Raw genomic sequence first — 25,829 nt, 5'->3', positions numbered from 1 at the left:
GACATGGAGGAGACCATGTCCACTTTCCATAAAGTCTATTTCATTTCTATTTCATTAGAAATGAAATAAACTTTATAATCTGCGCTAACCCTGGCATCATACAAGATGTGGACATGCTTGGCAAAGTGCGCTGCAGTGACCATAGGATGGCAAGAACTCGAATTAGCCTAGACTTGAGGAGGGAACAGAAGAAACTAGTACGTAAGAAGCCGATCAATGAGTTAGCGGTAAGAGAGAAAATAGAGGAATTCCGGATGAAGCTACAGAACAAATATTCGGCTTTACCTCAGGAAGAGGACCTTAGTGTTGAAGATATGAACGACAATCTTGTGGACATCATTAAGGAGTGTGCAATAGAACTCGGTGGTTACCCCTTTAGACAGGATGCCAATAAGCTATCGCAGGAGACGAAAGATCTGATCAAGAAACGCCAATGTATGAAAGCCTCTAACCCTACAGCTAGAATATAACTGGCAGAACTTTCCAAGTTAATCAACAAGCGTAAGGCAGCTGACATAAGGAAGTATAATATGGATAGAATTGAACATGCTCTCAGGAACGGAGAAAGCCTAAAAGCAGTGAAGAAGAAACTAGGAATAGGCAAGAATCAGATGTATGCGTTAAGAGACAAAGCCGGCAATATCATTACTAATATGGATGAGATAGTTCTAGTGGCTGAGAAGTTTTAGAGAGATTTATACAGTACCAGTGGCACCCACGACGATAATGGAAGAGAGAATAGTCTAGAGGAATTCGAAATCCCACAGGTAATGCCAGAAGAAGTAAAGAAAGCCTTGGGAGCTATGCAAAGGGGAAAGGCAGCTGGCGAAGATCAGGTAACAGCAGATTTGTTGAAGGATGGTGGGTAGATTGTTCTAGAAAAACTGGCCACCGGTATACGCAATGCCTCATGACTTCGAGTGTACCGGAATATTGGAAGAACACTAACATAATCCTAATCCATAAGAAAGGGGACACCAATAAAACCAAGTTTTATTGATGTACACAACTATCTTGCCACAATTTAACTAGACGACAATAATAGCTCGAATTACCCGTTCTGTTCTAACCCTTCAACAAAACCTGGTAAAACTCAGCAGAGAAAGCCACCACCTTGTAGCCAAGAATGCGGCGTAGACCGTCACAAATACTGCATTCAGTTGCGACTTGGTAGACGAGGCTTGTAGATCCATGTCCCTCTTCTGCTTACCAGTTGTTAAGGCTGCCACCGGTTGTTACAGGAATTGGGTTTTGGCAAGCATCAACAGCGTCTGCTTGGAGCTTGAACCAGGTTGACCTTTAGAGATGGTTCGGCAGGGAAGACAAGGTGATGTAAAAACAAATAACAAATGTTTAATACATCATTACGGGTGAGCAGTGCACTCCAAGACAAAAAATACAGAAATGTTCAGCGTGCGTGCTCCTGCACCCAAGGGCAGAGAAGAAGTGTCTCCACTTGGTGTCTCGCTGGTTTTCTTCACCTTCCACCAACTGGGAAACCTCATTCTCTCTTGCTTCCTGGTAGAAGGCCTTGTCATCACACGTCGGGTCAACCCACACAGAGAAATACGGAGAGAAACCACTCTCTGGCATAGACAGGGTTAACATAGGATAAAGGAGAGTAGGATTTGCACTGGTGCATAATCCCGTAACGCACACCCGACGGACAAGTCATTTCATGTTGACGAGCGTGATGATTAGGCACGTCGTGTCTCGGGCATTTGGCATCTGTTCCATTCATTGCCACATAAAGGGAACCATAACAGCACGCTCCCGTGATACCGCCATCGTGTAAGGGTAAAAAGTAAATCAACCTCTAAAAGTATGACAGATAGCAGAAACACACAAGAGAGGTGGCTTACGCTACAGTGCAAATGCAGTCAACCGATAATTTGGACGTCTTCCTGGCACCACCGCATACCCGATAGAGTCAGTGTATGAGAATGACTGAAATTTCGGATGCAAAAACCCTTCGCCGCCCAATTCAGACTTTTCGCCATGACTGCAGGTCCGAAATGGCGTTATTGAAGCCACCACCACAGCAGTTTTTATCATCTCGCTGCCTCGAACAGGTGCTCTCACACGCAGATCCGCTTGCAGCTGTAGGCAATATGTATTCCTTAATTGTACAGATGTGCACCTGCCGTCTCCTGTCACACCAAGAGCACTGATACGCCTACTAAATGTACCGGCAGGCCTTCAGAGCTATTTCAGACATGCCTGTGGTGATGTGGGCCCTTGGGGGCAGTAAAAGGCATGCACTCATTTTTTCGAACGTTTTCGCAGCCCCTAGGGAATCCGAAAAATCGGAAGTTGGCTGTATTCAAATGAAGAATCGCAGTGGTAGCGGTGCACCAAGTCTGGGAGCCACCCCTGCCATCTGCCGATGTGCACTCCAGGCAGCGCGCTAACATAAACCCAGAGAGATGACACCATATGTTTCTATACATGTACAACAGATGGCAGAACTACCTCAGAGCTCAACAACAGCGTGTTACTGTGCACATTCTACTGGAGAAAGTGTGGAACGTATGGGTACGTTAGTGGCATAATGGGACAGAAATACAGAAACTTACCGGTAGGTCTGTGACACAGAAAGGGCTTAAAAGTAAAAACATTCGATGATACTTCACCAATTTCTTTTTTTATTTAGAGGATTTGTTGTCACAAGGCATTATGAAAAGAAAAAATGAATGAAAAGAAAAATATATAAAAGCGTCCAGCGCTGCATTGTGCGAGAACTGTAGCAGTGTCTGTGAAAACTTGTTGTCCATCACCAAACAAGTGATCACTTAGTTTTTGTGGCAGATTTCAACACAGGGAAATTACGGTAAGTTGGCTTGGCACATCTGTTATGGATACAGCATGTCATTGATGACAGTGAAGTTTCTTTGTTTCATGTTTGAAAGAAGACAAATCTCTCTGGAAGTCCTTTTTTCCCCTTCAATATTTAATAGCTTTATCAACTGAAAATGAAATGTTTGTCTGCCATGTAACCAGTGTCCTTCAATTTGGCTCTTGGAGAGAGTACCGGTGTAGCGAGTTGATTGATGTGGCGGCTGTGTACTGAAGTTCCATACATTCCATGTGTATGTTTCGTATATCTGTGTACTAGGGAAGCCTCAGGCTAGAGCCAACTTTTTGACAAGGAGGGGATAAGGGTAGTTGTACGTCACAGTGAGAAACACAGCTGTCTTGCTTATTTATTTATTTATTTATTTATTTATTTATTTATTTATTTATACAAATTTTGCAGGCCCAAATGAGGGCCCAAGCAGGAGGGGCAGAATACATAAATATTTGCGTATGCACGTACTTATATATACATACAGACATGAAAAGAAAATACAGAAGCAATGCAACATATGTAAATATTATAAGAAAACAAAAAATGAAAGCGACGACTAATAAGATTAAGAGAAGGTACACTGAAGGAAGGCTACTTGACAAACATTAGAACAGTATCACACGCATATATGAGCACTGGCAACCACTATCGAGAGAGGGAAAAAAAGTACCAGAAGTTGAACGAGCGCTCATTGCAAAATACTGAATAGAATAAGGATGATGTGGAAAGTATTATACAATATTCATGTGTAAAAAAAGAAGAAAACAGTAACAAGGTTTGTCCATATGGCAATACCCCCAGTATCACAGACACAAGCAGTCAATAGAATCGGTGTTTATCAATTCTGATAATGGCAGGCTGTTCCAATCTGTTACAGTGCGAGGGAAGAATGAAAACTTGAAAAGGTTAGTTCGGGTGTTATAAGGCGTCAAAGAATCAGCGTGACGATGCCGTGTTCGGCGCGCTGTAAGTGGTTTAACATAAGCCTACGGCTGGAGGGACAAACAGTTGTTTTTAAGCAAGAAAAGAAAAGAAAAGAAATTTCAGTCGTTGTATTTTCCTGCGTAGTTGTAGCGTTTGGATATTATGTTGAATCATTAGGCTAGTAGGAGGATCATTATGTGTTGTTAATGTAATAATAATTCTGTGCTTGCATCTACTACTGCTTAATTAAATATAATTCTGTAGGATTATTTGTTTCCCTTAGTGTAGTCAAATCCTTGCTGAGTCTTTCTAAGTGTTGTGTATGTTTTATCAAAAGGATGAGATGAGCTACATCATATCTGGATGATAAAATAATGTATCGTGTGTCATTCTAAACCCCATGAATCAAGCAAGTTCGCTGTTTGTGCTCGATAGCAGTTGTGTGCAAAGAATGTCCGAGCTAGTAAAGAAATTGTTCTTCTTCTTTCAGCTCCTTATGTTAAAGATGAATCCTGCGTAGATGCCAAGTACCTGGCCTACTGGGTCATGCCTCCACCAGAGGTAAGATCTTGCACTGCATGGTGCTAAAAGGATACTAGAGGCAACTATAAGGTTGAATTAAATTCAAGTGATTCTATTTCATTACAAGGGATGAGGGGGCCGAGGATAAAAGCTATGAGATTGACTACCCCATGGCTCCCACATTCCATTGACAACAGGGCAAGTGCGCTTACCGTATTTGCACGAATCTTACGTGCACCTTTTTTTATGAGCAAATGGGTCTGAAAAAGTGCCTGTGTGTTACAATCGGATACGAAACCAAAACTATGTTTGCGGTAGCAACAGCCTACCGTCAGACGCAGTGTCATCACCATTGCGAGATGGAGGCAGAGCATGTTTTCTCGAAGGTTGCTGTGAGTTCTTTTTGTTTTTTACTCTTGTGAGGTATCGTGCGACTTGACACCAGATGCATCGGCATATACGGCCACCAACATTTCTGGCACTCTGCCAAGCTCACTACCTGTGCCGAATGCCGGAAGTGCTCTCGGCTGCGTATTTCGACAAGCCCGATGCTGATTCACGTAATATCTAGTGAAAGTGATAGTAGTATCTCTAAAAGGGATCACTTGAGAATACTGCCTTGTGTGCATAGTATCTGTGGCCAACGAAGTGCAAATGGCAATGACAATGTGCTTCTTCTATTATGAAAGCTAATTTAAAAGTTTCCCTTCTGTAAAAATTCTGCACGTCTCGTTTTTCGTGACCGTCAATGTGGGTCAGGTACTATATTTCTTTTTTATAAATTGGGCGCACATTACATTCAGCTGCATGTTAGATTCAGATGCACTTTTATTTGCCTACCTTAAGCCTACAACAATTCAAGCCCGCAAAGATTCGAGGGCGCATTAGATTAGTGCAAATATGGTAATTACACTGGCAGCAATACATAGCAGTTGCATGTAAACAAAAACAGAAGCTACAATAGCATTGAGAAAAATGAAAAATGGAATCTAGCTCACTGCCAGTTGGTGCAGTGATTTCGTTCTCAACTTCTTTGCCTCAACATATCACGAAATGAAAACGCATTTCAAGCTGCACTCAAATTTCGCATTAAGGAGTATTGTGATCGTTGGATAACTTCTTTATCCTTTATTTATGCATAGAAAATTGTAGATGTTAGTATGTCTTATTTCTAGTATCCCCGTGTCATATAGTCCAGAAAAGTTTGGTACTATAGCAAACCTCCATTTAACAAATGGGTAATTTAACAGTCTATACTTGTAACACTGTGAATGAAAACCAGTGTTTTGTTTTTGTTATTCTTTAGTAAAGCAGTTTTACAAAATATACTTTTATGTAGAGTGTCTAATTTATATGATTGATAAAAAAGGTATCTAATTGGAGCATGTGGAGTATCTCACTTGTGTGATTGTAAGCAACTGAACTGAAATGTGCTGTCTTTTGTGGAATAAAAGAAAATGGTGTTTCAAATATAAAGTATCTAATCCATGAAACTGGTTGTAAGTGCTGATGCTGAATTTTCTCATAGCAATGAAAATATCTAAGGGGAAGCAATGCTTAATTAGTATAAAGGAAGAACCTGGTAAAATGGTGCTACAGGTTCACCTGTAATGCTGCGTTTATTTGCGCATGTACAATGCAAAGGGGACTTTCAATGATTTAGCAAATTTTTAAAGTGATCATATGAATATATTATGAACTAATGATGCCTTACGTGTCTGTATCCACGGGCTTAGAATAGGGCTTTTTAGGGTAGCGTAATGCGTGATCCATTACTGGATGTGTGCCGACACTGAACCGCCTGTACATGTGAAGGGGCCTGCTTGCTTGGGCATGAGTCACGATAGCGAATTGGTCATGGTGCCATGCTAAAACTTCCTGACAAGATCACAAAGCACTGCACCAAGAGGCCGGTTACAGGTGTGTTAGAGCAACTGCACTATCATAGTGAGGCTGCATTGGCATACATTGCTGATTGCTGTACTTCAGTGGTTCTTGGCTATGGATGGGTGTCGGGGACCCCTTGCACACTGGTGGAAGTGATGGGAGATGCCTTGCAGTGATTGGGCGGGGGAGTCAAAGGCTTTTCTTTTCGACGAATAAAACTGGCAACGGACATTGTGATGCGTTTCATTTTTTTTGTTATCTTGTGAGTATTGCTGCCGCAGTTCCGACAGCAGGTCCCGGAACTGAGAATTAGTCAAGGTTAAACTGGCCTCCAGAAAATCTGCAATTAAAAAAAAAATTTTTTTTTTAGGGGTTTGCGAATATCAGAATTTTCCAATACGTATACTTAAGCTTCAAATATTGAATAATGATATGCACATGCTTTGTTAGCAAGTTGGGTTAATTTGATATGTTGGAACATTGCAATTGCATTGTCAGTGTTAACAAACTAGACTAGTAAGCCAATAAATTAAATCATTGTGCATTTGGCTCATGTTAATTTAGAAAATTGAGTAATTCTCGCTAGGAGTTCTCGGCAACCTGTGCCTTAATATACCGCATAAAATGCCTGTAAACCCGGAGGCATTTGACCCTGTGCCAGTCATCACTCATCGCACTTGCTTTCAAGCACTAAACTTAGAATTGGGGGTGGCGCTGACAAAGTGAGAGAGAGAGAGGAAGAAAAGGCACCCTTGCTGTCGGCAAACGTGTGCCCCTTGCTACTGAGATGTTGGCTTTCGTGCAAAGTTTAGATGTTGAGTGGCTAAGTGTGCTGCACAAAATATAGCATATTTCAGTACAATATCACCACAATATTCTTAGATTAGAACCAAATGCTAAGAACTGTGTTTGCCAGCAACATAGTCAATTTGATTCGAATATTTGAGTATTAGTTTTTTTTTTTCTTTGTTTTATCGGCTTGGGTCTTGGGGACCGCCTGGCGTCCATGGACCCCTATTTGAGAACTACTGCTGTACTGGATCCAGAATGTGCCTAAAGCCTTTTAATACACTTTTTACTGTAGTTGGGCCCCTTTGCGCTGTCACCTCCATCCCCATGTGCCGAGTAATATGCTTGCCTATTGAGTATGTTTCTTAATACAACACATGTTCTCAGGCTGGAAATCCTAGAGAAAAAGGACGCAGTATTTATATGTTTTTGTATTCATACAAGGACAGTATATTTGCAATGTGCACAACCAACATTTAATGTTTCTATGCAATTATTCTAATGTGTTGCAATTGATGTTACAACTATGGTCAGGAAACCAAAGTGTAGACATTCGTAGTTTGCATGAAAAAACTTGACTCCTACAGTGGTTTGTTAAGTAAGCATTTGCCATGGAAGAATGCACTTCCAGCGTGGGCAAATGCCCTTATATTGAATGCCCTTTCACATGGAATAGAAGCGGCGGGAATGCAAATAACTTTTTGCACAAACATTATATGTCTTTTCAGCAACAGGGGCCATATTCTGTAACGGTTCGCCTTAGAACCGGTTCGCTCTCATGAATGCGATTGGTCAGTGCTTTGTTGTCATCATCCCTGCTGGGCACGACAACAAATTTTGTTGTCATCACACAGGTTGTCAATCATCTGGAAAGGAACCCGTCGTTTGCTACGAGAGGAACCGCAGAGAAGTGGTTCGTTCGAGGGTCGCGTGCGGTGGCGAGCATGATCCTCAGGGTTGCTAGGGCACCCGTGGCCGTCTGCTAGTCTCGTGCTGGCCGGCGTGACGAGAGGGACGCCGATAGTGGCTTCTTTGGTTGTGTTGCTCACAAGCGTTTGCCAAAGACAACGACGTGATGAGAGGCAATGGTGCAGTGCTTTCAACATGAGGGAAGACGAGTTCTGAAGGCATTTTAGACACCCCAAAAACAGAATGCAATACATTTGCAACGAGCTAAAATATCACGGACCACAAGATTTAGTAGCATTGATATTGCGACGTAAGTGTTCTGCATGCTACTTTTTTGCTACGGGTTGTTTTCAGCAGTGCGTCTGGAATGCAGAAGCTATTGGATTGTCGCAAGCGTCAGTGAGTCGCACCATTACCGCCAGGAAAATTACGGTTGAGGGAAAAGAAAAAGGGGTCCGAGATTTCTCTCCGCACTGCAGGAGAAAGCCGCAGTCAAGAGTGCTTCCTTGACCACGGCAAGATTCCCGAAGTTGTGGGATATGTGGACGGAACTCTCATAGCAATCGTGAACCCCAAGAAGCTCAGCTATGCTAAACGAAATCCTATTAGAGCCGCGGCCTACACGCAAAGAGCTGCTTTGATTGCTTATTGTATGGCGCACCACCTAGCGACAAAAAAAAATAAGTAAAACAGCGCAGATAAAATAAATCACTAGCCCTCTGCGTCTGAAGTTCAGTTGTTACTGGAAATTAAATGTGCAAGCGTTGTATACAAACAAGGCTTAGAACGACATAAAGCTGAGCTAGTTGGTAAGGATTCATAATGCAAAAAAGGGGTAAGGCGTGCAGACACTGACGCCTTAGAGAAGTGTTGTCCACTTCTGTTTTCTTGTGTCTGTGTCTGCACGCCTTACTCCTTTTCTGCATTATGAATACAAACAAATATTTTTTGCCAAACTAGCAGCATCCTTCAATTACTATATCGTCCCTAAATTACGAACAAAAATGATGACGTGACCTTGCGGCAGGACGGCACTCGTTCATTGGTCTCCCTCGCGCCGTGACATTCCACTCTTTCTCCGAGTGACGTCACCTTGACGTAACAACCAGACCGAACCGGTTCCAAAGCAAACTGTTACAGAATATGGCTGCAGCTTGTTGCCCAGTAGACTCATAAATGTTGAATTGTTACAAGAGTGCACTTGTAACCTTGAAGTGAGTTGAAGTGCACGCTGTCTCTGCATGTATGAAACGCCTCAAGAACTCAAGAATCTTTAATGATTTGAAGCTGATCTCTAGCGGAGCCTTGGCCCAGTGTGGTTATGTTGTGAGTTGAGCTTGTATTCTTCAAGGCTGTAGCAATTGCTCTTGGTATGGTTTATATAAGCTGTGCCTTTCGATAAGAGGAACCCTGATATGTTCTCAGCTCAGGATTTATTATGAAAGGGGTGAGAGAGAGGAGAGTGTAATGAGTGTGAGATATATCTTCCAAAAACTTGTGAAAGCCTGTGATAGTGACATTCTGATGCCAGACACTTTCCTATATTGTAATTTTAAAAATGCAAGATGCCAAGCAGTGAGCCTTTTATTTTATGTCTGTCTGAAAAGGAAAAATGGGGACTAACTTGCTCTTGATTGCATATGCTATGGTCTCGCATAAAGCTTCGTTCTTTCTTGCTGTTTATACGGCACACACACACTAGTCAAGCACCACACAAACACCATGGGTTTAAGCACGCCAAGCCCCCATAAGGTGCTGCGCCTGCCCCTGCTCCACACCATGTACCAACGGGCCACTGCACGCATGCGCTCAGCTGCTCCCATTCAAGGAAAAGAGAGCCCCGTGCCAGCAGCAAGGGAGAGACCCTGGACAACGCTCTTCAGTAAAACATTTATTAATAGGGAGTTGAAACACAACACAATTGTTAAGTATACAACTGAATTGGATCCTAATTTAAAAAGTTACATGTGGCTCTGCTATCGCAAACCTCAGATACCAGTGGAGCTGGGGGAAGGCCAGTAAAGTAGTGCCAAACCGTACACAAGACACACGAGCGCCGGCAATGCATCCCTGCGGCGTCCGCGATTTGCTTGGCCAATGCCGTAGTAGACGACGCGGTTGTCTCCACTCTGTAAGGAGCGGCGCGCAAGGAGGACATCGAGGCAACCTAGCAGCTGCAGGAGAATTCCCCTCCTCCCTTGCCTGATCCCCCTGCCGCGTGCACCACAGGAGAGGGCACGCATCCGGGCTGCATTCCTCGCTCACGTGCACACCTCTAGGCTTCATCCACCCTTGCCACGCCGTTATGCTGCGGGATGCTATTTTTATACTTTGCTTTAACACTCTCTCAGCTCTCCCTCCCCCAGCTAGCTCCGAACGTCGAGAGAAACCCAATGAGTTTCTAACAGCCCCACTGTAAATATTCAAATAGTTGTCAGTGACTGCAAATGGTGCACTGCGAAAGAGAAAACATGCAAGGACCCTACCTGGAGGGGCCAGCTATTTTTGGGCTACCACTCTTGTTATCGGCCACCCCAGAGCAGTAGAAATGGAGGGAGAAACAATGTATAGGAACAGAGGGAGACACAATTGGGCAAGGCACTGCCTGCCTCAGGACATTGAGGGTGTGCAAGCTAGCTGAGGCAGGGAGCCTCGATGAGCTGAAGTAACCGCCGGCCAGAAGCGAACAAAGGGCTATCACTGGCCAAAGAGGTTAACACACGCACCTTTTGACACCTTGATGTGGTCTCCCCAAGCCCTGTCTCACGGGCAGAAGCAAGGGCTCGAGTCACGCCATAGCTGTGCCAATAGGGTAGCCCATTGACCCTCTGTGGGTAGAGTGAATGCCATGTGACAGTGTTTTATGACTCGCTGCCACCCCGCTCAAATGAAAGGCAGAGGACGGAGAGGTTCTCTGAAACGCAATGGTGCGTGCAACTGTACTACGAGCACTCAATCTTCCACAACTCTTACTGCCTCTGGATAAAGCTATTCCTCAGTTATTATAGTAATTACACTTTCTTCTCCCTTTCCTGAAAGGCAAAGGCACTTAATTGTATACCCATGGTGAGTAGAGCCCGTTGGCCCTGGCTACTCGCATTATGTTTCTCATGACACTGCTCTGCTCACTTGCCTAAACTTGATTTCTTGGAGACCTGGGTTCCAAAGTGTCTGTGGCTTCTACTTTACGTTGCATAGTTGAGAGAACTACAAATGACAAAAGCATTGTTCATTTATTTATTTTTTATTTATTTATTTCAAGATACCTGACACACCCAGAGGGGCATTTGCATAAGGGGTAATACAGAAATTGTGATCGTAAGAACTCGCGAATGAAATAACAATTCAGATTCAGTTATATTCAGATTAGATAGAAAAAAGCTATTTGTGCAGTGCTTGGTCACCAAGAGACCAATGGAATATTTGAGGAAGTTATTAAATGTGGTTGGAATAAATATACAGGTAAAATTGTGGTCATTTCTTTAAGGGGGCATGGGGGGCTGAAGAGTCAACTTTTGAACTGCTGTACCAATTTTGATAAAAATTTTAAGGATGGTTTATCTTCTTGTCATTAAAATATCTACTAAATTTCAGCACCCTAGCATGAAGAGAGAAGAGCTTATAGGTGTCATATTGACCAATCGTGTGTCAACTTAGGAAACTATAATTTCAAAAATAATAAATGCATACTAATTGTTTGTAATTAGATACCTTCTAGATGGTTTATAGTGCAGCATAAGGCAAGTTGCATATTTTTTTTACTTTCTGTAAAAATGTCATCACTCTAAAAACGAAGTTCATTTCTTTTGTTGTCATTATATGTCAGACATCTGATAATTTATTGTGTTGGAAAATATTTATAAATCTAAAAAGTACTTCACCTTGTTCCTGACAAAATTTCAATCTAGAAACCACCTTGTAAAAGCTTTTGGCGACATAGTTTAGAAATGACAGTATTCCTAAGGGTTTTGTTTGGCCAGAAAGTGCAAGTTGAGAAAAATGAGCTCAAAAATTTAGAAGATGCTATATTACTTTAAAGGGCCCCTCACCAGGTCTGGCCATATTGAGCTGACAAGCGCAGAGCATACAATGCGCGCTAACAATAGTGTCTGCAAGGTATTACATTGCTACGCGCTGTGGAAAGGTCTGAAATTTCAATCCGAATGCCTTTTTCCCTTTCTCTCGTGGCGATCGCGTGCCAAGCCGGACAGTGACGTACTCGGGTCCCTGCGCCTACGTTGTTGTGTCCGCAGTGTGACGTCGCTTGTGGTGGCATGTGACTTTGAGAATTATTGAAAGCAACATCTGTTATTTGTGTGATCTGTTTCTTGAATTGACAATTGAAGTTTAGAGAAATAATAAAGCACACAAACAGAATGTCTGCATTTTTTTTCTTGATTTACTTCGCACCGAGGCAAGAGAGATGTGCTTCCGCTTCGTCTGCTTGTTCCCACGGTCGTACAATCACATGCGCAGGTACCGAAACAATGCCATTTTCTACCGTGTTCCAGTGCATGATCATGCTTTGCGATCCGCTTGTTTTGCCTCAGTATTTGTGTATCATTAAATTATACCGCTAGTCATGTGTCCTTGCACACAGCTCGCAAAATCATGCGCTGAGCAAAACGAGACAATCACAAGAGATTGCGTGCAACACTGTCAGCAAAAGTGCACAGCACCGCAAAAAAAAAAAAAAAAGAAGTGAGGAGAAAAAAATGAAGGTTGGGCCCGTGATGTATGCATCACATGATCCTCAAGGTCCAGTATGGAAGAACACAAGGAAGGAATTTTCCTTGCGGAGGCTAGACAAAGCGAGTGGAGAGAGCGTCTCACTTGGCAGTAGAGCCCACCTGCTGAAATCATGGGTTCACAGCATTAAAATAACTCTATCTCGGCTATTAGGGAGCCGATTTGAAACATTTTTGTGACAGAACACTCTCTAGAGGACACGTAACAACTTCGAGCGTATAACCAAAATTAGCTATGAGGCCTGGTGAGGGGCCCTTTAAGACCAAAAGTTATTATAAATTATTAATAAAGGACCCTGCTTCATAGGTTTCACTATCCTCTTCAATTTGAACCTGCTCTGCAGCAATTGCTTCAAGTCATCATTGCTTTTTTTTTTCTCTAATTGTATAACAGTGCAGCACCCTTCTCTGCGCTTGTCGACAAGCGTGCTGCAACCAGAATTATGCCTTTCTTTTTTAGTTTTTATTTTGCAGTCTGCTGTACCCATGACAGAAGGTCTCCCATGGTTTTAAAAGCGCAAAAAAGAAACTTTCTAATGCAGGCATTCACTCTGCATTTGGTTTCTTGTGCACTCTGCAATTTAGCCTTGAATACAATGTTCATGGGCGCTCTCAATGTCGAGCGTACACCACCGTTACGAGAAGAGAGTTAATTTTGTTTTATACAGCACAGATTGCAAAAAAATTTGGTAATGAGCTTTTTTATATATGTAGGAATCCAAACTAAATAAATTTGGAAACTGCTTTTATCTTGCGAAAATCTCGATTTTAGCCCCGCATCCCCCTTTAACATTGCTCATTTCATCTTGCTTACAGCACAGACCCAATGAGTATGGAAGGCCAATGCAGATGATGTACAATGTTGCCCAGGATTCATTCCTGACTCAGGATCTTCTAATGGAAATGGTAAGTTGTCCTGCTACATTCCTCTGAAAACTAAATATTTGATTTTCTATACAAATTTGCACTCTGACCTGACTTGGCTTTGGCGTGCTGCTACTGAGCATGAGGTCACCGATTCAATCCCCAGTACTGGTGGCCTCATTCTAGTGGTGACCGAGAGCAAAAACACCTTTCACTTGTTGTAGTCAGGTGTACGTTAAGAATCCCAGGTGGTCAAAGTAAATCCTAAAATTTATAAAATTCAGAATCCTTAATGAAAAACTATGTAAACAACATTTAAGTGCTTATTTACGAAAAATCTCGACCATTTATTGCAAAAGTCAAGTTTAACAGCCTTATACACGAAAATAGAAAGTATTATCAACAAGAAAATGGAAATCATAGTTGACGAGCTGGGCTCGTTCTTTGCCATATTTAGTAGAAATGTGCAGACGAACCCACCTCATCCATAGCAGAGGAGGGGTCAAGCTACAGATGGTGGTATTTTGGGGGCATCGGATGGGCACTGTTCCTGCCAATTCACACACATCCTAAAACCTAATATGTAGTCGGGCAGTGAGAAACCTGGAACAAACAAGCCGTAGCATTTAGCCCGTAAATGTGAGCAATATGAGATGGTGTCAGGTTGAAGACAAATAAGAAAGCCACTCTATTTTATGCAGCATTGTTTAGCAAAAAATGTGGAACAGTTCTCTGCTAAAGGCTTTAAAATCTGAAGTTGCCGGAAAAATCTCTGGTGTGTGTTTCTGGGTGGAAAATTTTGAATATTGTAATAAATCTGTTAAACCACCTCTCGGGCTTGGTGAAATAACATAGTTCATGGGTAGCATACGCTGCTGTGAACATCTTGGCCAAGGTTTGCTGTCGTACACGGCACGTGGAGCTCGCAAGTGGTTTGCCAAGTCACCTTTCTCTAAAACACTCTTTTTTCAACAGAAGGCCCTGTCCTAACTCTCTTCTGGATGCTTTATTTCATCATTTCCTTAGATGGCTTCTATAGGCCGATAGCTGACATAAAGCTGCGGTCAGCTACTTGGTGTAGATACCACAGCCACCGCGGGGTTCTGCCATGAGTCCACTGGCTAAGCACGCTGTGGCTCGCTGAGGACAACTGCATTTGGCTTATGTGTAGCGCGTCATAGGCACGAAAGGCAGAAGTCATGGCGTCTACATTAACATCCAAAATAAAATTCTAACTGTGCGCGACGGTGACATGTATAAGACTGAGCGTTGTATGCTCCACTGTGCCATAGCCTTTGCAGTGCAAGGCATTGAAGAAGGAATGGGAGCACAGCAGAGGCCACGTTTGATTGCCAATAACTCCGCTCCTGCTGAACGCATTGAAGTACTTTTTGCAGCAAGGTATTTCTGAAATAGCCTATTTTCACTTCAAATGCATTTCTCCACTTCGATAAAAAGTGGTTCAGGGCCTCTTTAATGTGACAATGCTCAATTGCATATGTTCACAGAATTGGTCTTTGGGGAAGTGCAAAATAAAAAGCATTGCACCCCGCCCATGTATGTGATTTATCGTGGTGCTGCCTTAATACTATGCAGTATCGCAGAATATCTTGTTTTCCTATTTAAATAATTTTGCCAGTAAATTTTTCACCCTTTTTCCCAGCGTCTGCTGTCTGAGTACTACCGTGGATCACCAGATGCACTCAACTTTTGCAAGGATTTCGAGCCTCACAACATCAGCTACTGGGAGAAACTGAAACGCTCGCTGACATCCAAGCTTCCGCGTGATCTGCAGGTCACAAGTGGTGACACGCAAGGGCAAGCTGTTGATCACTTTTGGGAATTTGTGAAGGGTCTCATCATGCCAGTGTAGTGACACTATGTGCTCACAACCTTTGGACCGTGCAAATGGCACTTGTTACAGTGCGCTGCCACCTTGTCAAAGTTCTAGCCCTTATCGGAGATCTATAATGATTTAAGCCTGTGTTGCACATTTGGCTGCTTGCAATGGAGCCCTGCAATGCCCTGGGGCAAGTTGGTCGTTTTTATGTTTATTGGTAAGAGGATGCTGGTACAACCTAACTGTGACTACTCTAGCAGCAGTGCATCACTTCTGGCATCACTGATTTCGATGTGTGATACTGGTGCCACACAGTTTGGTGTGATTTTAGTCCTGGCGCGCAGCTCACCGATGCTCCCGGTCACCAAGTGGCAAGCAGCCTTCTGCTGGTTAGGGCATAGTTTCATACAATTACTAGTGGGAACTTTGGCACTAGTGTCTATGGGAGCTGCAACCAAGGTGGTTCAGCCAGCATAGCCATGCTGGTTAGTGCATGGTTAGTGCAGTCGTTGCCTTCTGCATTAAGAAAAAGAAAGTATATATTGCTTTAAAAATTGAAGCCAATGAAGGCAGATAAAGCACAATAAAATGAAGCTACAAGAACGTCTGAAGCTACAAGCACAAAGATTAGGCTTGTACGTGCCCATGATGGTCCATGTACTTACCATCATTCCCATGGTGGCTTAACAATCACTGTGCCTAAGTTCCTTCTAGCAACTATTGTAGGAAACTATATGGGTTAGTGTAAATATATTCTCTGAAAGCCATTATAGTTCTGATTGCATCCGTCAGATAGTGTGACTTTGCTTCGCTGTAGATAATTTGAAGAGAGGTGAAATCATTTGCATATATATATATAACATATATTTCGAACAGATAATGCGGCCCTCTTACAGGCCTTCAATTTTTACATTTTTCTTTGTGCATGGCATGTGAAGTAATATTTTTTGTATATTTTTTTACACATGCAGAACATGCCAGTTCCACTGTATATGGAATGCAAGGCATACATATACTGTTTTTAGCCCATTATTTCAGTGTTGTTTCATTACCTGCTCCAATGCTTCATTTTAATTGCATGTAAGCTGTTTCTTCTTATAATTCTAGAAATTTTTTATGTACTTGACAGATTTTTACAAGTATACTCTTAATTATTATGTTTTCATGTATATAGCCCATCTGTACCAAAATTGTATATTATCCTGCTTTACAGTATGATGTGTCACAACTTGACACCAGTGTATTAGGCCTTGAAAGTGCTTACTTGCTCCCTCTACTTGAGCATATTTTACGAGATATATTTGAAAGTTTGTGTGCTGTTCTTTGCCAATAGTGTGGAAAGAGCTTTCATGAGTCATCAAACCATTTGGTGTGTGTGCATCAGAGCATGTGATTGAGCGCAGTCTTCTATAGTAAAGTGCACTGTGTTTGCAAGGATAGGTAATGACTGAAAGGTGCGAGCTTTTTATGACGATGGAAAAAGACAATATTATAGTTATATAAAAATCTGAGCATACAACCATAACTGTGGTAAGATGTTTCACATAGCGTGGACATCTAACTCGCAGGGCCACTACAGCAATGCAGGTCTGCATGCTCATGCTGTGCAGCCCGCACATTGTGGTATATTATCCGGTCCACTCTAAATGTCTTAAAGGCCATGGTGCGCTGCCCTGAGGGGGTGTGTCACTTGTGCTTGAGGGCAGATCTGCGTAGTGATGACAGACCAACCCATTGGGCTCCTTTGTGTTGTAGCCATATTTGCAGCTTGTTGCATTGTTGCTGCTTTGCTGACATGCTTGCCCTCTGAGCACGTGCATCTGTATACACCATAGAATTCTAAGAAGTTGGCTCATCTACAGAGCTGTCACCCAGTGTGTGAGCCTGCCACATTTTGAAATGTTAAATTACAAGGAAGAAAATCTTGTGTTATATTCGGAGAATGGCTCCATGAATTTAGCTCGAGGTGTTTTCTCAGCCTGATAATTTCATAAAATTTCATTCTATTCATGCAAATATAGCAATGCACTAGACTTGCTTGAAGCTGAAGGAGTGCAGCACTCGTGGGTCAGCAATATTGTTCTCTTGGCCTTTATTGTGGCCTTTTTGTAATGTTTTTAGCATTTTGCAGCCATTTTGAAGTGATTACATACAATGTTTTGTAGCAGTCATGCATGAGCACATCTGAAACTACTGTAATTCTGCATTGTATGCACATACAGATGGAAAATTTGCGTTTATTTAATAAACATGAGTTTCTACCTTCCATGCATAATTGCTGTGCCTCATGACCAAACTCCTTATGTGAATTGTGAGATGCAGAACACCTCAATATTTTCCACATAACTTGGGTAGCCTTCTGGGGAGCAATGAAGAGCACTATTTGAACACAGTTCACTGCGGCAGCACTTTTTGAGCTCCTATTTCCCATGTGTCATGACCTACCAATGGGTCATGCTCGTTTGAAACTTTCATGAGATCCTTAGCAAAGATGTGACTTGTGCACTACAGGAAAGCCCTGTGCACGGCTGCACAGGGGAAACCACCACCATGACCTGCCCATGACCCACATCGCAGTCAACATGTTAACAAACCTGCTAAGTATTAGAGACAATTAGGAGTGTGCAAATAGCGAAGTTTCAGCTTTTATTGATTATGTAATGTTAAAATGCATGTGAGAAGTTGTATATCGGACTAAATTAGAATATTGAATTTGGCCCGTAAATAAAAGAAACATACTATGTATTCGTGTTGAAGGGGCCCTGAAACATTTTTTGAACATGGTAAGAAAATGTTGCCGATCTGTCAACGAGGCTCCTGTGAACATGCGAGCCAAATAATATTGCACTGCATGCAGCAGAGAATTTACAATCTCTTGTCAAAAGTAGTGAAAAATCTCTTGCTCTCTCCTTCACAAAGGCATTATGCAGTGTCATTGCAAGCAGCTGGACCCACCAACAGCTACTGACTAATTTCATGATCACACAAGCATTCTCAATACAATTATTGCCCATTTGGGTTATACCAATGAAAAATATGTCTGTCTGCGATCTCAATACAACGGACAAAAGATTTCCTCTTTGCACTGCCAGTCTACACACGACAGTTGCATGTGGCCTCCAAGATTAAAAGCGTAGTGTAGGTACTGCGGCTGCTACAAGGTGCCACCATGAGCCATCTCACCGTCAAGGCGTTAAACCTTTGGGCGGGGCCGGTGAGGCATTGCTCCTTCATGTATGTAGCTTCCAGCGCACTAGTGAAAATGAAAGGAGAAAGAAAGCCGCTCATCGGTCCAATAACTATGTATAACTCCACTTGTGCTTGAAGGATTCTAAAAATTTCTGTGGCAGGACATAATTTAATAGTGATATCATTCTATAATTAGTTATAAAGGTGTTTCAGGGCCCCTTTAAGCTAGAGGCCAAGACATGATGGAGGAACTGAACTGACAGCAACAGCTTAAAGACAAATCAAATCAAAAGCAGGAGCTTAATTACCATATTTGCACGATTATACCGTGCCACCAATTGACACGCAAGTATATTACTGCCCAAATACCCCAAAAAATAACTTGCTACCGATTCTGCACCGCACATCAAGTAATGAAACCTGAGTCAACTTGTTCCATGTTGAAACAATATTATGGAACATACAAGGGCCACACAGACACACATGCAGCTGAATCTTAGCGGCGAGTAGCTATCGGAGTCTGACGACACCTCCTTTTCGCTGTCTACCAACCACAGAAAGTCAGCTTCAGTTCCATTTAATGCATTACAATTGCCACACTTCTGGAGGCTCCCACAACCATCGTCTCGGAGAGGGCATCCCACGCAGCGTGGACCCACCTTGTGTTGTCTCCGAGCGTCACTTTCTTCAGACAACCTGATCGATGGCAGTGTAGCTAGCTACCTTGCATTGAGAATAGGTTATGATTGCAACATGCATGCATATTTGAGCACACCTTTTATTTAAAAGAAAGTGCATGTTAGAGTCATGCAAATATGGTAAATTTTTATATTTAACATGCAAAACTCACTTTATAGAGGTTAATAAATAAAGCTTAAAATTAAACCCAGATAGGAGACAAAGCTTGAGGAAATTCACTGTGTTTATGGGATATAGCTTGTTCAGTAAACCTTCAGAGATACCGCCGCATCTGTCTTTTCCGGGGTGATGGTGTGACTGACATATGCCACCAGATATTTAGCATTTGTTTGCCGTGCATGGCAGGGGTAATGCAGTATATGACACACATTTGATATTGCCACATCCCTGTGAACAAGTGACGTTGACTCAGTTCGTGTAAATAGTTATTCGGGCTGAGCAAGCAATGCTTTTGATGTTGGCTGATGGCAAAGATGATGTTGAAAGTGTAGGAGTGACACATAAAGACCTCCTGTGTTGGCCTGAAGCAGCTTGGGGTGTTGCCTATAAAAGTGTGCATGTGTAAATATCACCGTAGCACTGACTTCCGAGATGTACAGATCTTGGATGTCATGTTGGTGAAGAGAACTGTTTGACACTTCGAATTATTTGAAATTAAATACCTAAACATTTGGAAGTTGGATTGGATTGTTTGGCAAGTTATTAGATGTGAATTCAAAGTTTGTATGTTTACATACTCCTAGAGGCAATGCTTGCTTGCATGGGGCAGCCAGATCAACTATCCTGTACCTCGAATGCATCAGCTGCTATCATATTTTACTTTCATGCTACCAAATTAACACAATCATCTTGGAAACACAGACGCTATCCAAGTTACAACTGCAATGTGTATTCCATTACATTCTTTACAGTGATGAGATTAAGTGTGTTGTGCTCACTTTTCACATTTGACTGTCAAGTGTTTTGTACATTCAGCTCAAGAAGTGTCTTATGAAAAGGGTCTCCGATAACAAATGGGAAGTCTAATGGCTATGTTCAAGCCAGTTTCTTGTGTGAGCTTAGCTTGGCAACAAAAAATTTTACAATGTCTTTGTCATCATATAATGCAGACATCGATGTGTTTGTCAAAAGTAGCAGTCATTATGCCCTGCCAGGTATGGTGGTAGTCCATCATGGGGGGGTGTGTTTAGGATGCTGCATGTGACGAATAAAGTATGGCTACTGCAGTTTTAATCATAAGGAAGCAAGTTGTGGTCTGTTACACTTCTTGAAAAAGTACAATAATGTGTTGTGTACTTGTGGGCTTATTTTGCATTTTTATGTATTTTTCAGAAACACTTTGTGGAAAACTAGAACCGACTATAGGGAAAGAAAAAAAAAGTTAAACTTGTTAAAACACGCACTGTATGAAAGAATGCATGTATTGTCATGAAAGTAATAAGTGAGCCATGGTATCATGCAATGAAAAATTTTGTGTGCATCTACTCTTCCTCATGTGAACATTTCAAGTAAAATTGTTTTACAATGCAGTACACCTACAGAAATGAAACTTCAAATCTTATAATATTGCTATATCTGAGAACAGTCTATGCATACTCACTATATGTCAAAAACTTGCTCGTTAAAGTCTCACAGGACCGGCGAAACACATGCACTTTAGGTTATTGAATTATCACTTTTTCTTTTTTTCTGACTTTCGTAACCCTGCAATATCTTGGATTCGTTCTTGAAAGTATGTGTTCAGTGTTACCTTCCACGGCCCTTATTCATGCATGTCTTGCCTGGAGAGGTTACCCTTAAAGGGACTGACAGCCAATTTTTAAGGACTCTGTTTTCTACAGCACAACAGAAAGCTCACCTTCGGTAGTGTTTTTACACCTGCGGCGGTTACTTCCAAAAGCGCATGGCTATTTTGTCAGCAGTATTTTTCAATCTGAGAAGCCTCTAAAAAAAGTAAGAGTACCTTCTCCAGCAATGCTGAGAAGTGAGAGCGATGTTGATAGCCCACCTTGCAAAATGTGAATGCTGGCCATCATTCTGCTTTTACAGAAGTGCAGCTGTGGTTAACCATTTATATTTTGACCTTTTCAACCACTTTTAAAAATAAAAAGCTGGTACAATAAGTTTTTGCACAGACCATTCTTATATTTGTACCGCATTTTTCTCCAAGTACACGCCTACATCATCGCTGGCTGGCCCCCAGCATAATTATTCTGCCGATAGAGGAGCCAAGCCAACTCATCAAAAACGAAGGTGAAGGCAGTGCCACTTTTCTACTCACTGCAAACGAAGGCCTATCTGTACATTTTAAGTTAGAAAAACTTATAACAGAAAAAAGTGTGCTGCATTTCAATACTAATAAAAAGACCAGGAACCGTGTACACTAATAGAAGGTCGCGTGATAGGCCGCTTATGAACCTTAATGATTTTGTCGCATGGGGCACCAAAGGTCATTTTTCGATGCTTTTAGTGAAGAATTCAGAACATAAATTCGTGTTTAATGAGAAAAACATGGCTCGTTTTAACCAATACATTAGCCAATCTTTCCATCAGGGGGGTCATCTCGATTCATGTTCTGAGCGGTTATCTGTCCCTTTAAAGTGTGTCTGAATGAAAACAAAAACAAAAAAAAGAAAATATTTTTGACCGAACAAAAATGTAACCGAAATGTTTCTTTTGTTTCTGAGCGAAACCGAAATCTATTTTATTGGTTCTCGGTTCAAGGGGAAAGTCAGCAATCCGAAACAGCCAATGTCAGGCAATGTCAGCATTAGCACGTATCTCGGGCAGGGATAGTGCGAGCAATAGCTGATCAAGCGCCCCACTGATCTAAACCTGTCACTCGGTGCACTAGTAAATCGGCATCGTAGCAAAACCCAGGCCTTGCGCGGTGAAGAGCTTATCATTTCGTTTTCTGTGGCTACAGTGCATTGTTACTGAAGTTTTATCATTCATTTATGTTCGTTTAAGTTGGTTTTATCAAGATAGCGGTTTAGCATTTTGGCGAGTATACTCTATGACCTGCTGCTTCCGAGATGGTGCTCGGTGCCTTTACTCAAGCCACTGAGCATGATCTCAAAACTCACAGTGGGAAAAATGAATTCTTTTTCTATCGTTACGTTGCTTCGAAAATTCTTGCATGTAAACAAAAACTGTTATGAACCGTTACAGATCTTTCTTTTTTTTTTTCGTTCCGGTGCAGAACCAGAGCGGAACTTTTTTTTGAAATGGAACAAAACTGAAACCAGAACGAAAAACATTTCATTCGGACGCCCTGAAGAGCATTAAACATTCAGAGGCTAAATTGTTTGCCAGGGCAGCCATCACCCTATTGCACTTTGTCAGCATGCTTTAACCCTTTGAGGGTCGATGTAAATATACGGCGCCGCGAACAGGTCCGAAAATGGTCGATGCCGTATATTAACGGCGCCGTCTGTACGCTTAAAACGCGCGCTAATTTCCAAACTTTTTCTTGCCTGGCATGTGCTGCCACTATGTGGGAATACATGGAATTTTTTTCTCGCGTCTCTCTCTGTCGGTTTTCGTTGTATAGCTCATTTTTTTGCTCCGGAGCGTCTGCTACCGCTCGCGCATTGGCGCCCTCGCTGGCGCGCGGCGGTTAGTTTCTGTTTTGTTCCGCACGCTGTTTTGGCTCCTTTCGCCCGCAACACTGATAGCTACCTCGTTCTTGTCACTCAAAGAGTGACCGCCTGTTACTCGCTCGTTTGTTGCTCACAGGAGTCCGCATACGAAGGATGCGGCCGTGCATGCGTTTCCTTTTTTGGCACTTTATTCAGAAGTTTCCTCCCACGGCTGCTCAGGGAAGCAGTACCCAGAGGAGGTGCCACGTATGCGCCAACACCACTCAACAGCCTTTAGCCTTTCATTATGCCTTAAATGACTGCCCACAGAAGTAGCACGGGGTGAATAAAGGTTGTGTCTGTGTGGAGATCCCTTCACGACTGTCTACTCTTAATTGCTTCCAACATGAGCTACATTTTACGCAGTTATACCTTTACCTAAATGTTGAATTATTAAGAAACTAGCATTTTGATGCTGATTTTATGTCGGCAACAGCATGTGCATGTAATGCTTGTCACATGGATGGTAGTTTCTAGTATATGGAAAAAAAGTTCAAGGTGCAGTCATGCTTTGAATATATCATTTCAACACCCTTGAAAAACAAAGAGGAGCAGTGATAAAATTGCCTGCAGAAAAATGATATATAACAGTAAACATAGGGGCTGTGCTTGAGGGTGTACATCAGGTTTCCTGGCTGCAGCAAACGCGTGTGACAATTTCCAGTCGCAAAGGCAGAACACCTCACATGTTCACAGCACAACACTGTATCTATTCATGCTCGACTTGCACATCACTTGCAGTCCTCTTGGAGCAACATTTTGTGCTGCGAATGAGTGAAAAACTTGGGATGAGTAGGAGCTCTATTTGGAAGACAATTGCTGCATTGGCACACTTCCAGGTCTGAAGCAAAATTACAGTCATCACCAAGGACATAACGGCTGGTATTCTGCAATGACGCACAATGGCATAGCCAGATGCTTTCTTCTGTGGTTGCCAAGATGTGCATGGCAAGATGAGGGAGGGGTCAGTTGGTGTGAAAGCTTTCACAAAGAGAAAACAGCATTTAGGGCAGCTACTCAGTTATCCACCACCACCCATGGCACAGGGTGGCGGTGGTTCTTTTGTAGCATGGCACAGGAAAAAAAAAGGCAAGGTACATTATAGCATAATGGTATAAATTTTTAACTTCCATAATGCTGTCTCAAAGTTGCAGCATACTTTTAGATGATTGTGCAATAATGAATGGAGCATTAAACCAGGATGAGAAAGTGAAACTGAGGGCTTTGTGTAGTGCATATTAATACATAAAGTAATCATCACCCTTAGTTCTTGCACTGTGCAATGCATCTCTCAAATAGACACATTTAGTTAGTTGCATGATCAATGCGTGCCTGCTGGTGGTCCTCCCACAAAGCTATACTTTTCTTTTTGATTTCAGATGCTCTAGTTCAGCCTTCACCAAAAAAAAAAAGTAAACTTAGCACAAAAGTTGTAACACTTTACTCTGAAAAGATATTGTACATATTAAGAAAAATTTGAAATGCAATAGTAAAAAGAAAGTTCAACTTTTCAAAAATAAAGAATGCTAAATTTAAAAAAAAACATAGTTAATAGAATGGCTACCTAGGCCATTATAATGTAACAATTCATTTCACTTGCTCCTATTGCTTTCTTATTGTCCACCACTCACAGCCAGGCAGTTGCTGTGATAACGTGAGCAGGGTGCCACTTAGAACACTGATGATGAGCAACAAGGCAAAGAATTTAAATAGAATTGTTTACTTATACCGGCCCTGAATATGCCTTTCTTCGAATAACTCAACATATTGTCTGCAGCTTGGACAGATTAATAGCTGAGAAGCTTATGAAGACTTTTCACACACTGTTCATACTGTACTTTGTGCAGACCAATTAGTAGCTGAATTCTTGAAGAACAAGGACAAAGATCAATCTGTAATAGTAGCCTTGAAATTGTTATACACATATTTTACATACATTTATACCTGCAACCTAGTGCAAAGAAGTTTAAATGTGGAGTACACTACTGTTACGTTTCGCCTACGACGCGCGGTATAGCCGGCGCGAATGCTACGGACGCCGGGGCTTCGTTCAAAGCGGCGGACATTTTGGCTCGTTCGGAGCTGCCGCAACGCCTCCCCGCCAAGCGCGTCCAGGCATGTTTCAGTGCCACGTGTCTTCGTGTGTGCGTGTGTGTGTGCCCACGCTTGTCAAAGCGCGGCGGCCAAGGAGAGGAGCTCCCCAAGTGTGAAGCGAGGAGGTCTGACCGGCGCCGGCCCGGCGGATGAGTCACTACACTCTTCTCAACATGTCTCTCAGCTTGTCCGTGCCCCGCCGTCACGTGGCCTCGTCCCGTGACGTTCCCTCTTGCCCTCAACTCCGAGAGTATAAAAGCAGCTGCCCCCGGACGCCAGGAGAGAGGCTCCGATTTCTTCTGTTGAGTAACGTGCTCTCCCGTCTCTCCACTTCGGTCGACCTGACCGGCCGCTCTTTTGCGATGCTAGAATAAACAAGTTGTTCTGTTAGCAGTCGACTCATGCTTTGCCGGGACCTTCGGATGCTTCCAGTTGTGCCCCAGGCCGCCAGGCCAACGCTACCCTTGGGGCTTGCGACCCAGATGCAACAACTCGTGCCAGCGGTGCGATTGCAACAACGGGCGTCAGCACTGAGATTACAACACTACATTTAAAACCTTGATTTCATTTGTTATATATATGACTGTACATAACTTGTAAATTTGTCAATTTGTCACCAAAGTGACTATTTCAGCAGGGCCTGAAAAAAACAGAAAAAGAATTGGCAGGTCAGACATGCCCATTCCCTTCTGCTACCATATGGCAACTACTCCTTTAAATCGACCTGCAGAAATGGACAGTTCCTTTCCACTTAAATAATAATCCATGTTCTTTCAATTCAGTTGTTTTAATTATGTTTGTACACATTGCATCATCTTAAATAGCATTTTTGAACATGGTAATTCTCTTGCAATAGCATAACAAAATTCCCCAAA

General features: G+C 42.4%; 1 protein-coding gene across 2 annotated transcripts in view; it reads left to right on the top strand.

The window, feature by feature from the left end:
• Nucleotides 1-17,599, top strand: part of LOC135901263 (MPN domain-containing protein-like) — a 59,441-nt gene extending 41,842 nt beyond the window's left edge. For both annotated transcript variants that reach the window (XM_065431008.2, XM_065431009.2), the window contains exons 12-14: nt 4,263-4,333; nt 13,444-13,533; nt 15,155-17,599. In XM_065431008.2, the coding sequence (XP_065287080.1) occupies nt 4,263-4,333; nt 13,444-13,533; nt 15,155-15,364 (371 nt within the window). In that variant the 3' untranslated portion in view covers nt 15,365-17,599. The remainder of the gene's footprint in view (nt 1-4,262; nt 4,334-13,443; nt 13,534-15,154) is intronic.
• The last annotated feature ends 8,230 nt before the right edge of the window (nt 17,600-25,829 follow it).

Source organism: Dermacentor albipictus, chromosome 1 (assembly GCF_038994185.2).
Source record: "Dermacentor albipictus isolate Rhodes 1998 colony chromosome 1, USDA_Dalb.pri_finalv2, whole genome shotgun sequence".
NCBI lineage: Eukaryota > Metazoa > Arthropoda > Arachnida > Ixodida > Ixodidae > Dermacentor > Dermacentor albipictus.
Note: the sequence above shows the minus strand (reverse complement) of the source record. Positions and strands in the feature narration are given on the sequence as shown.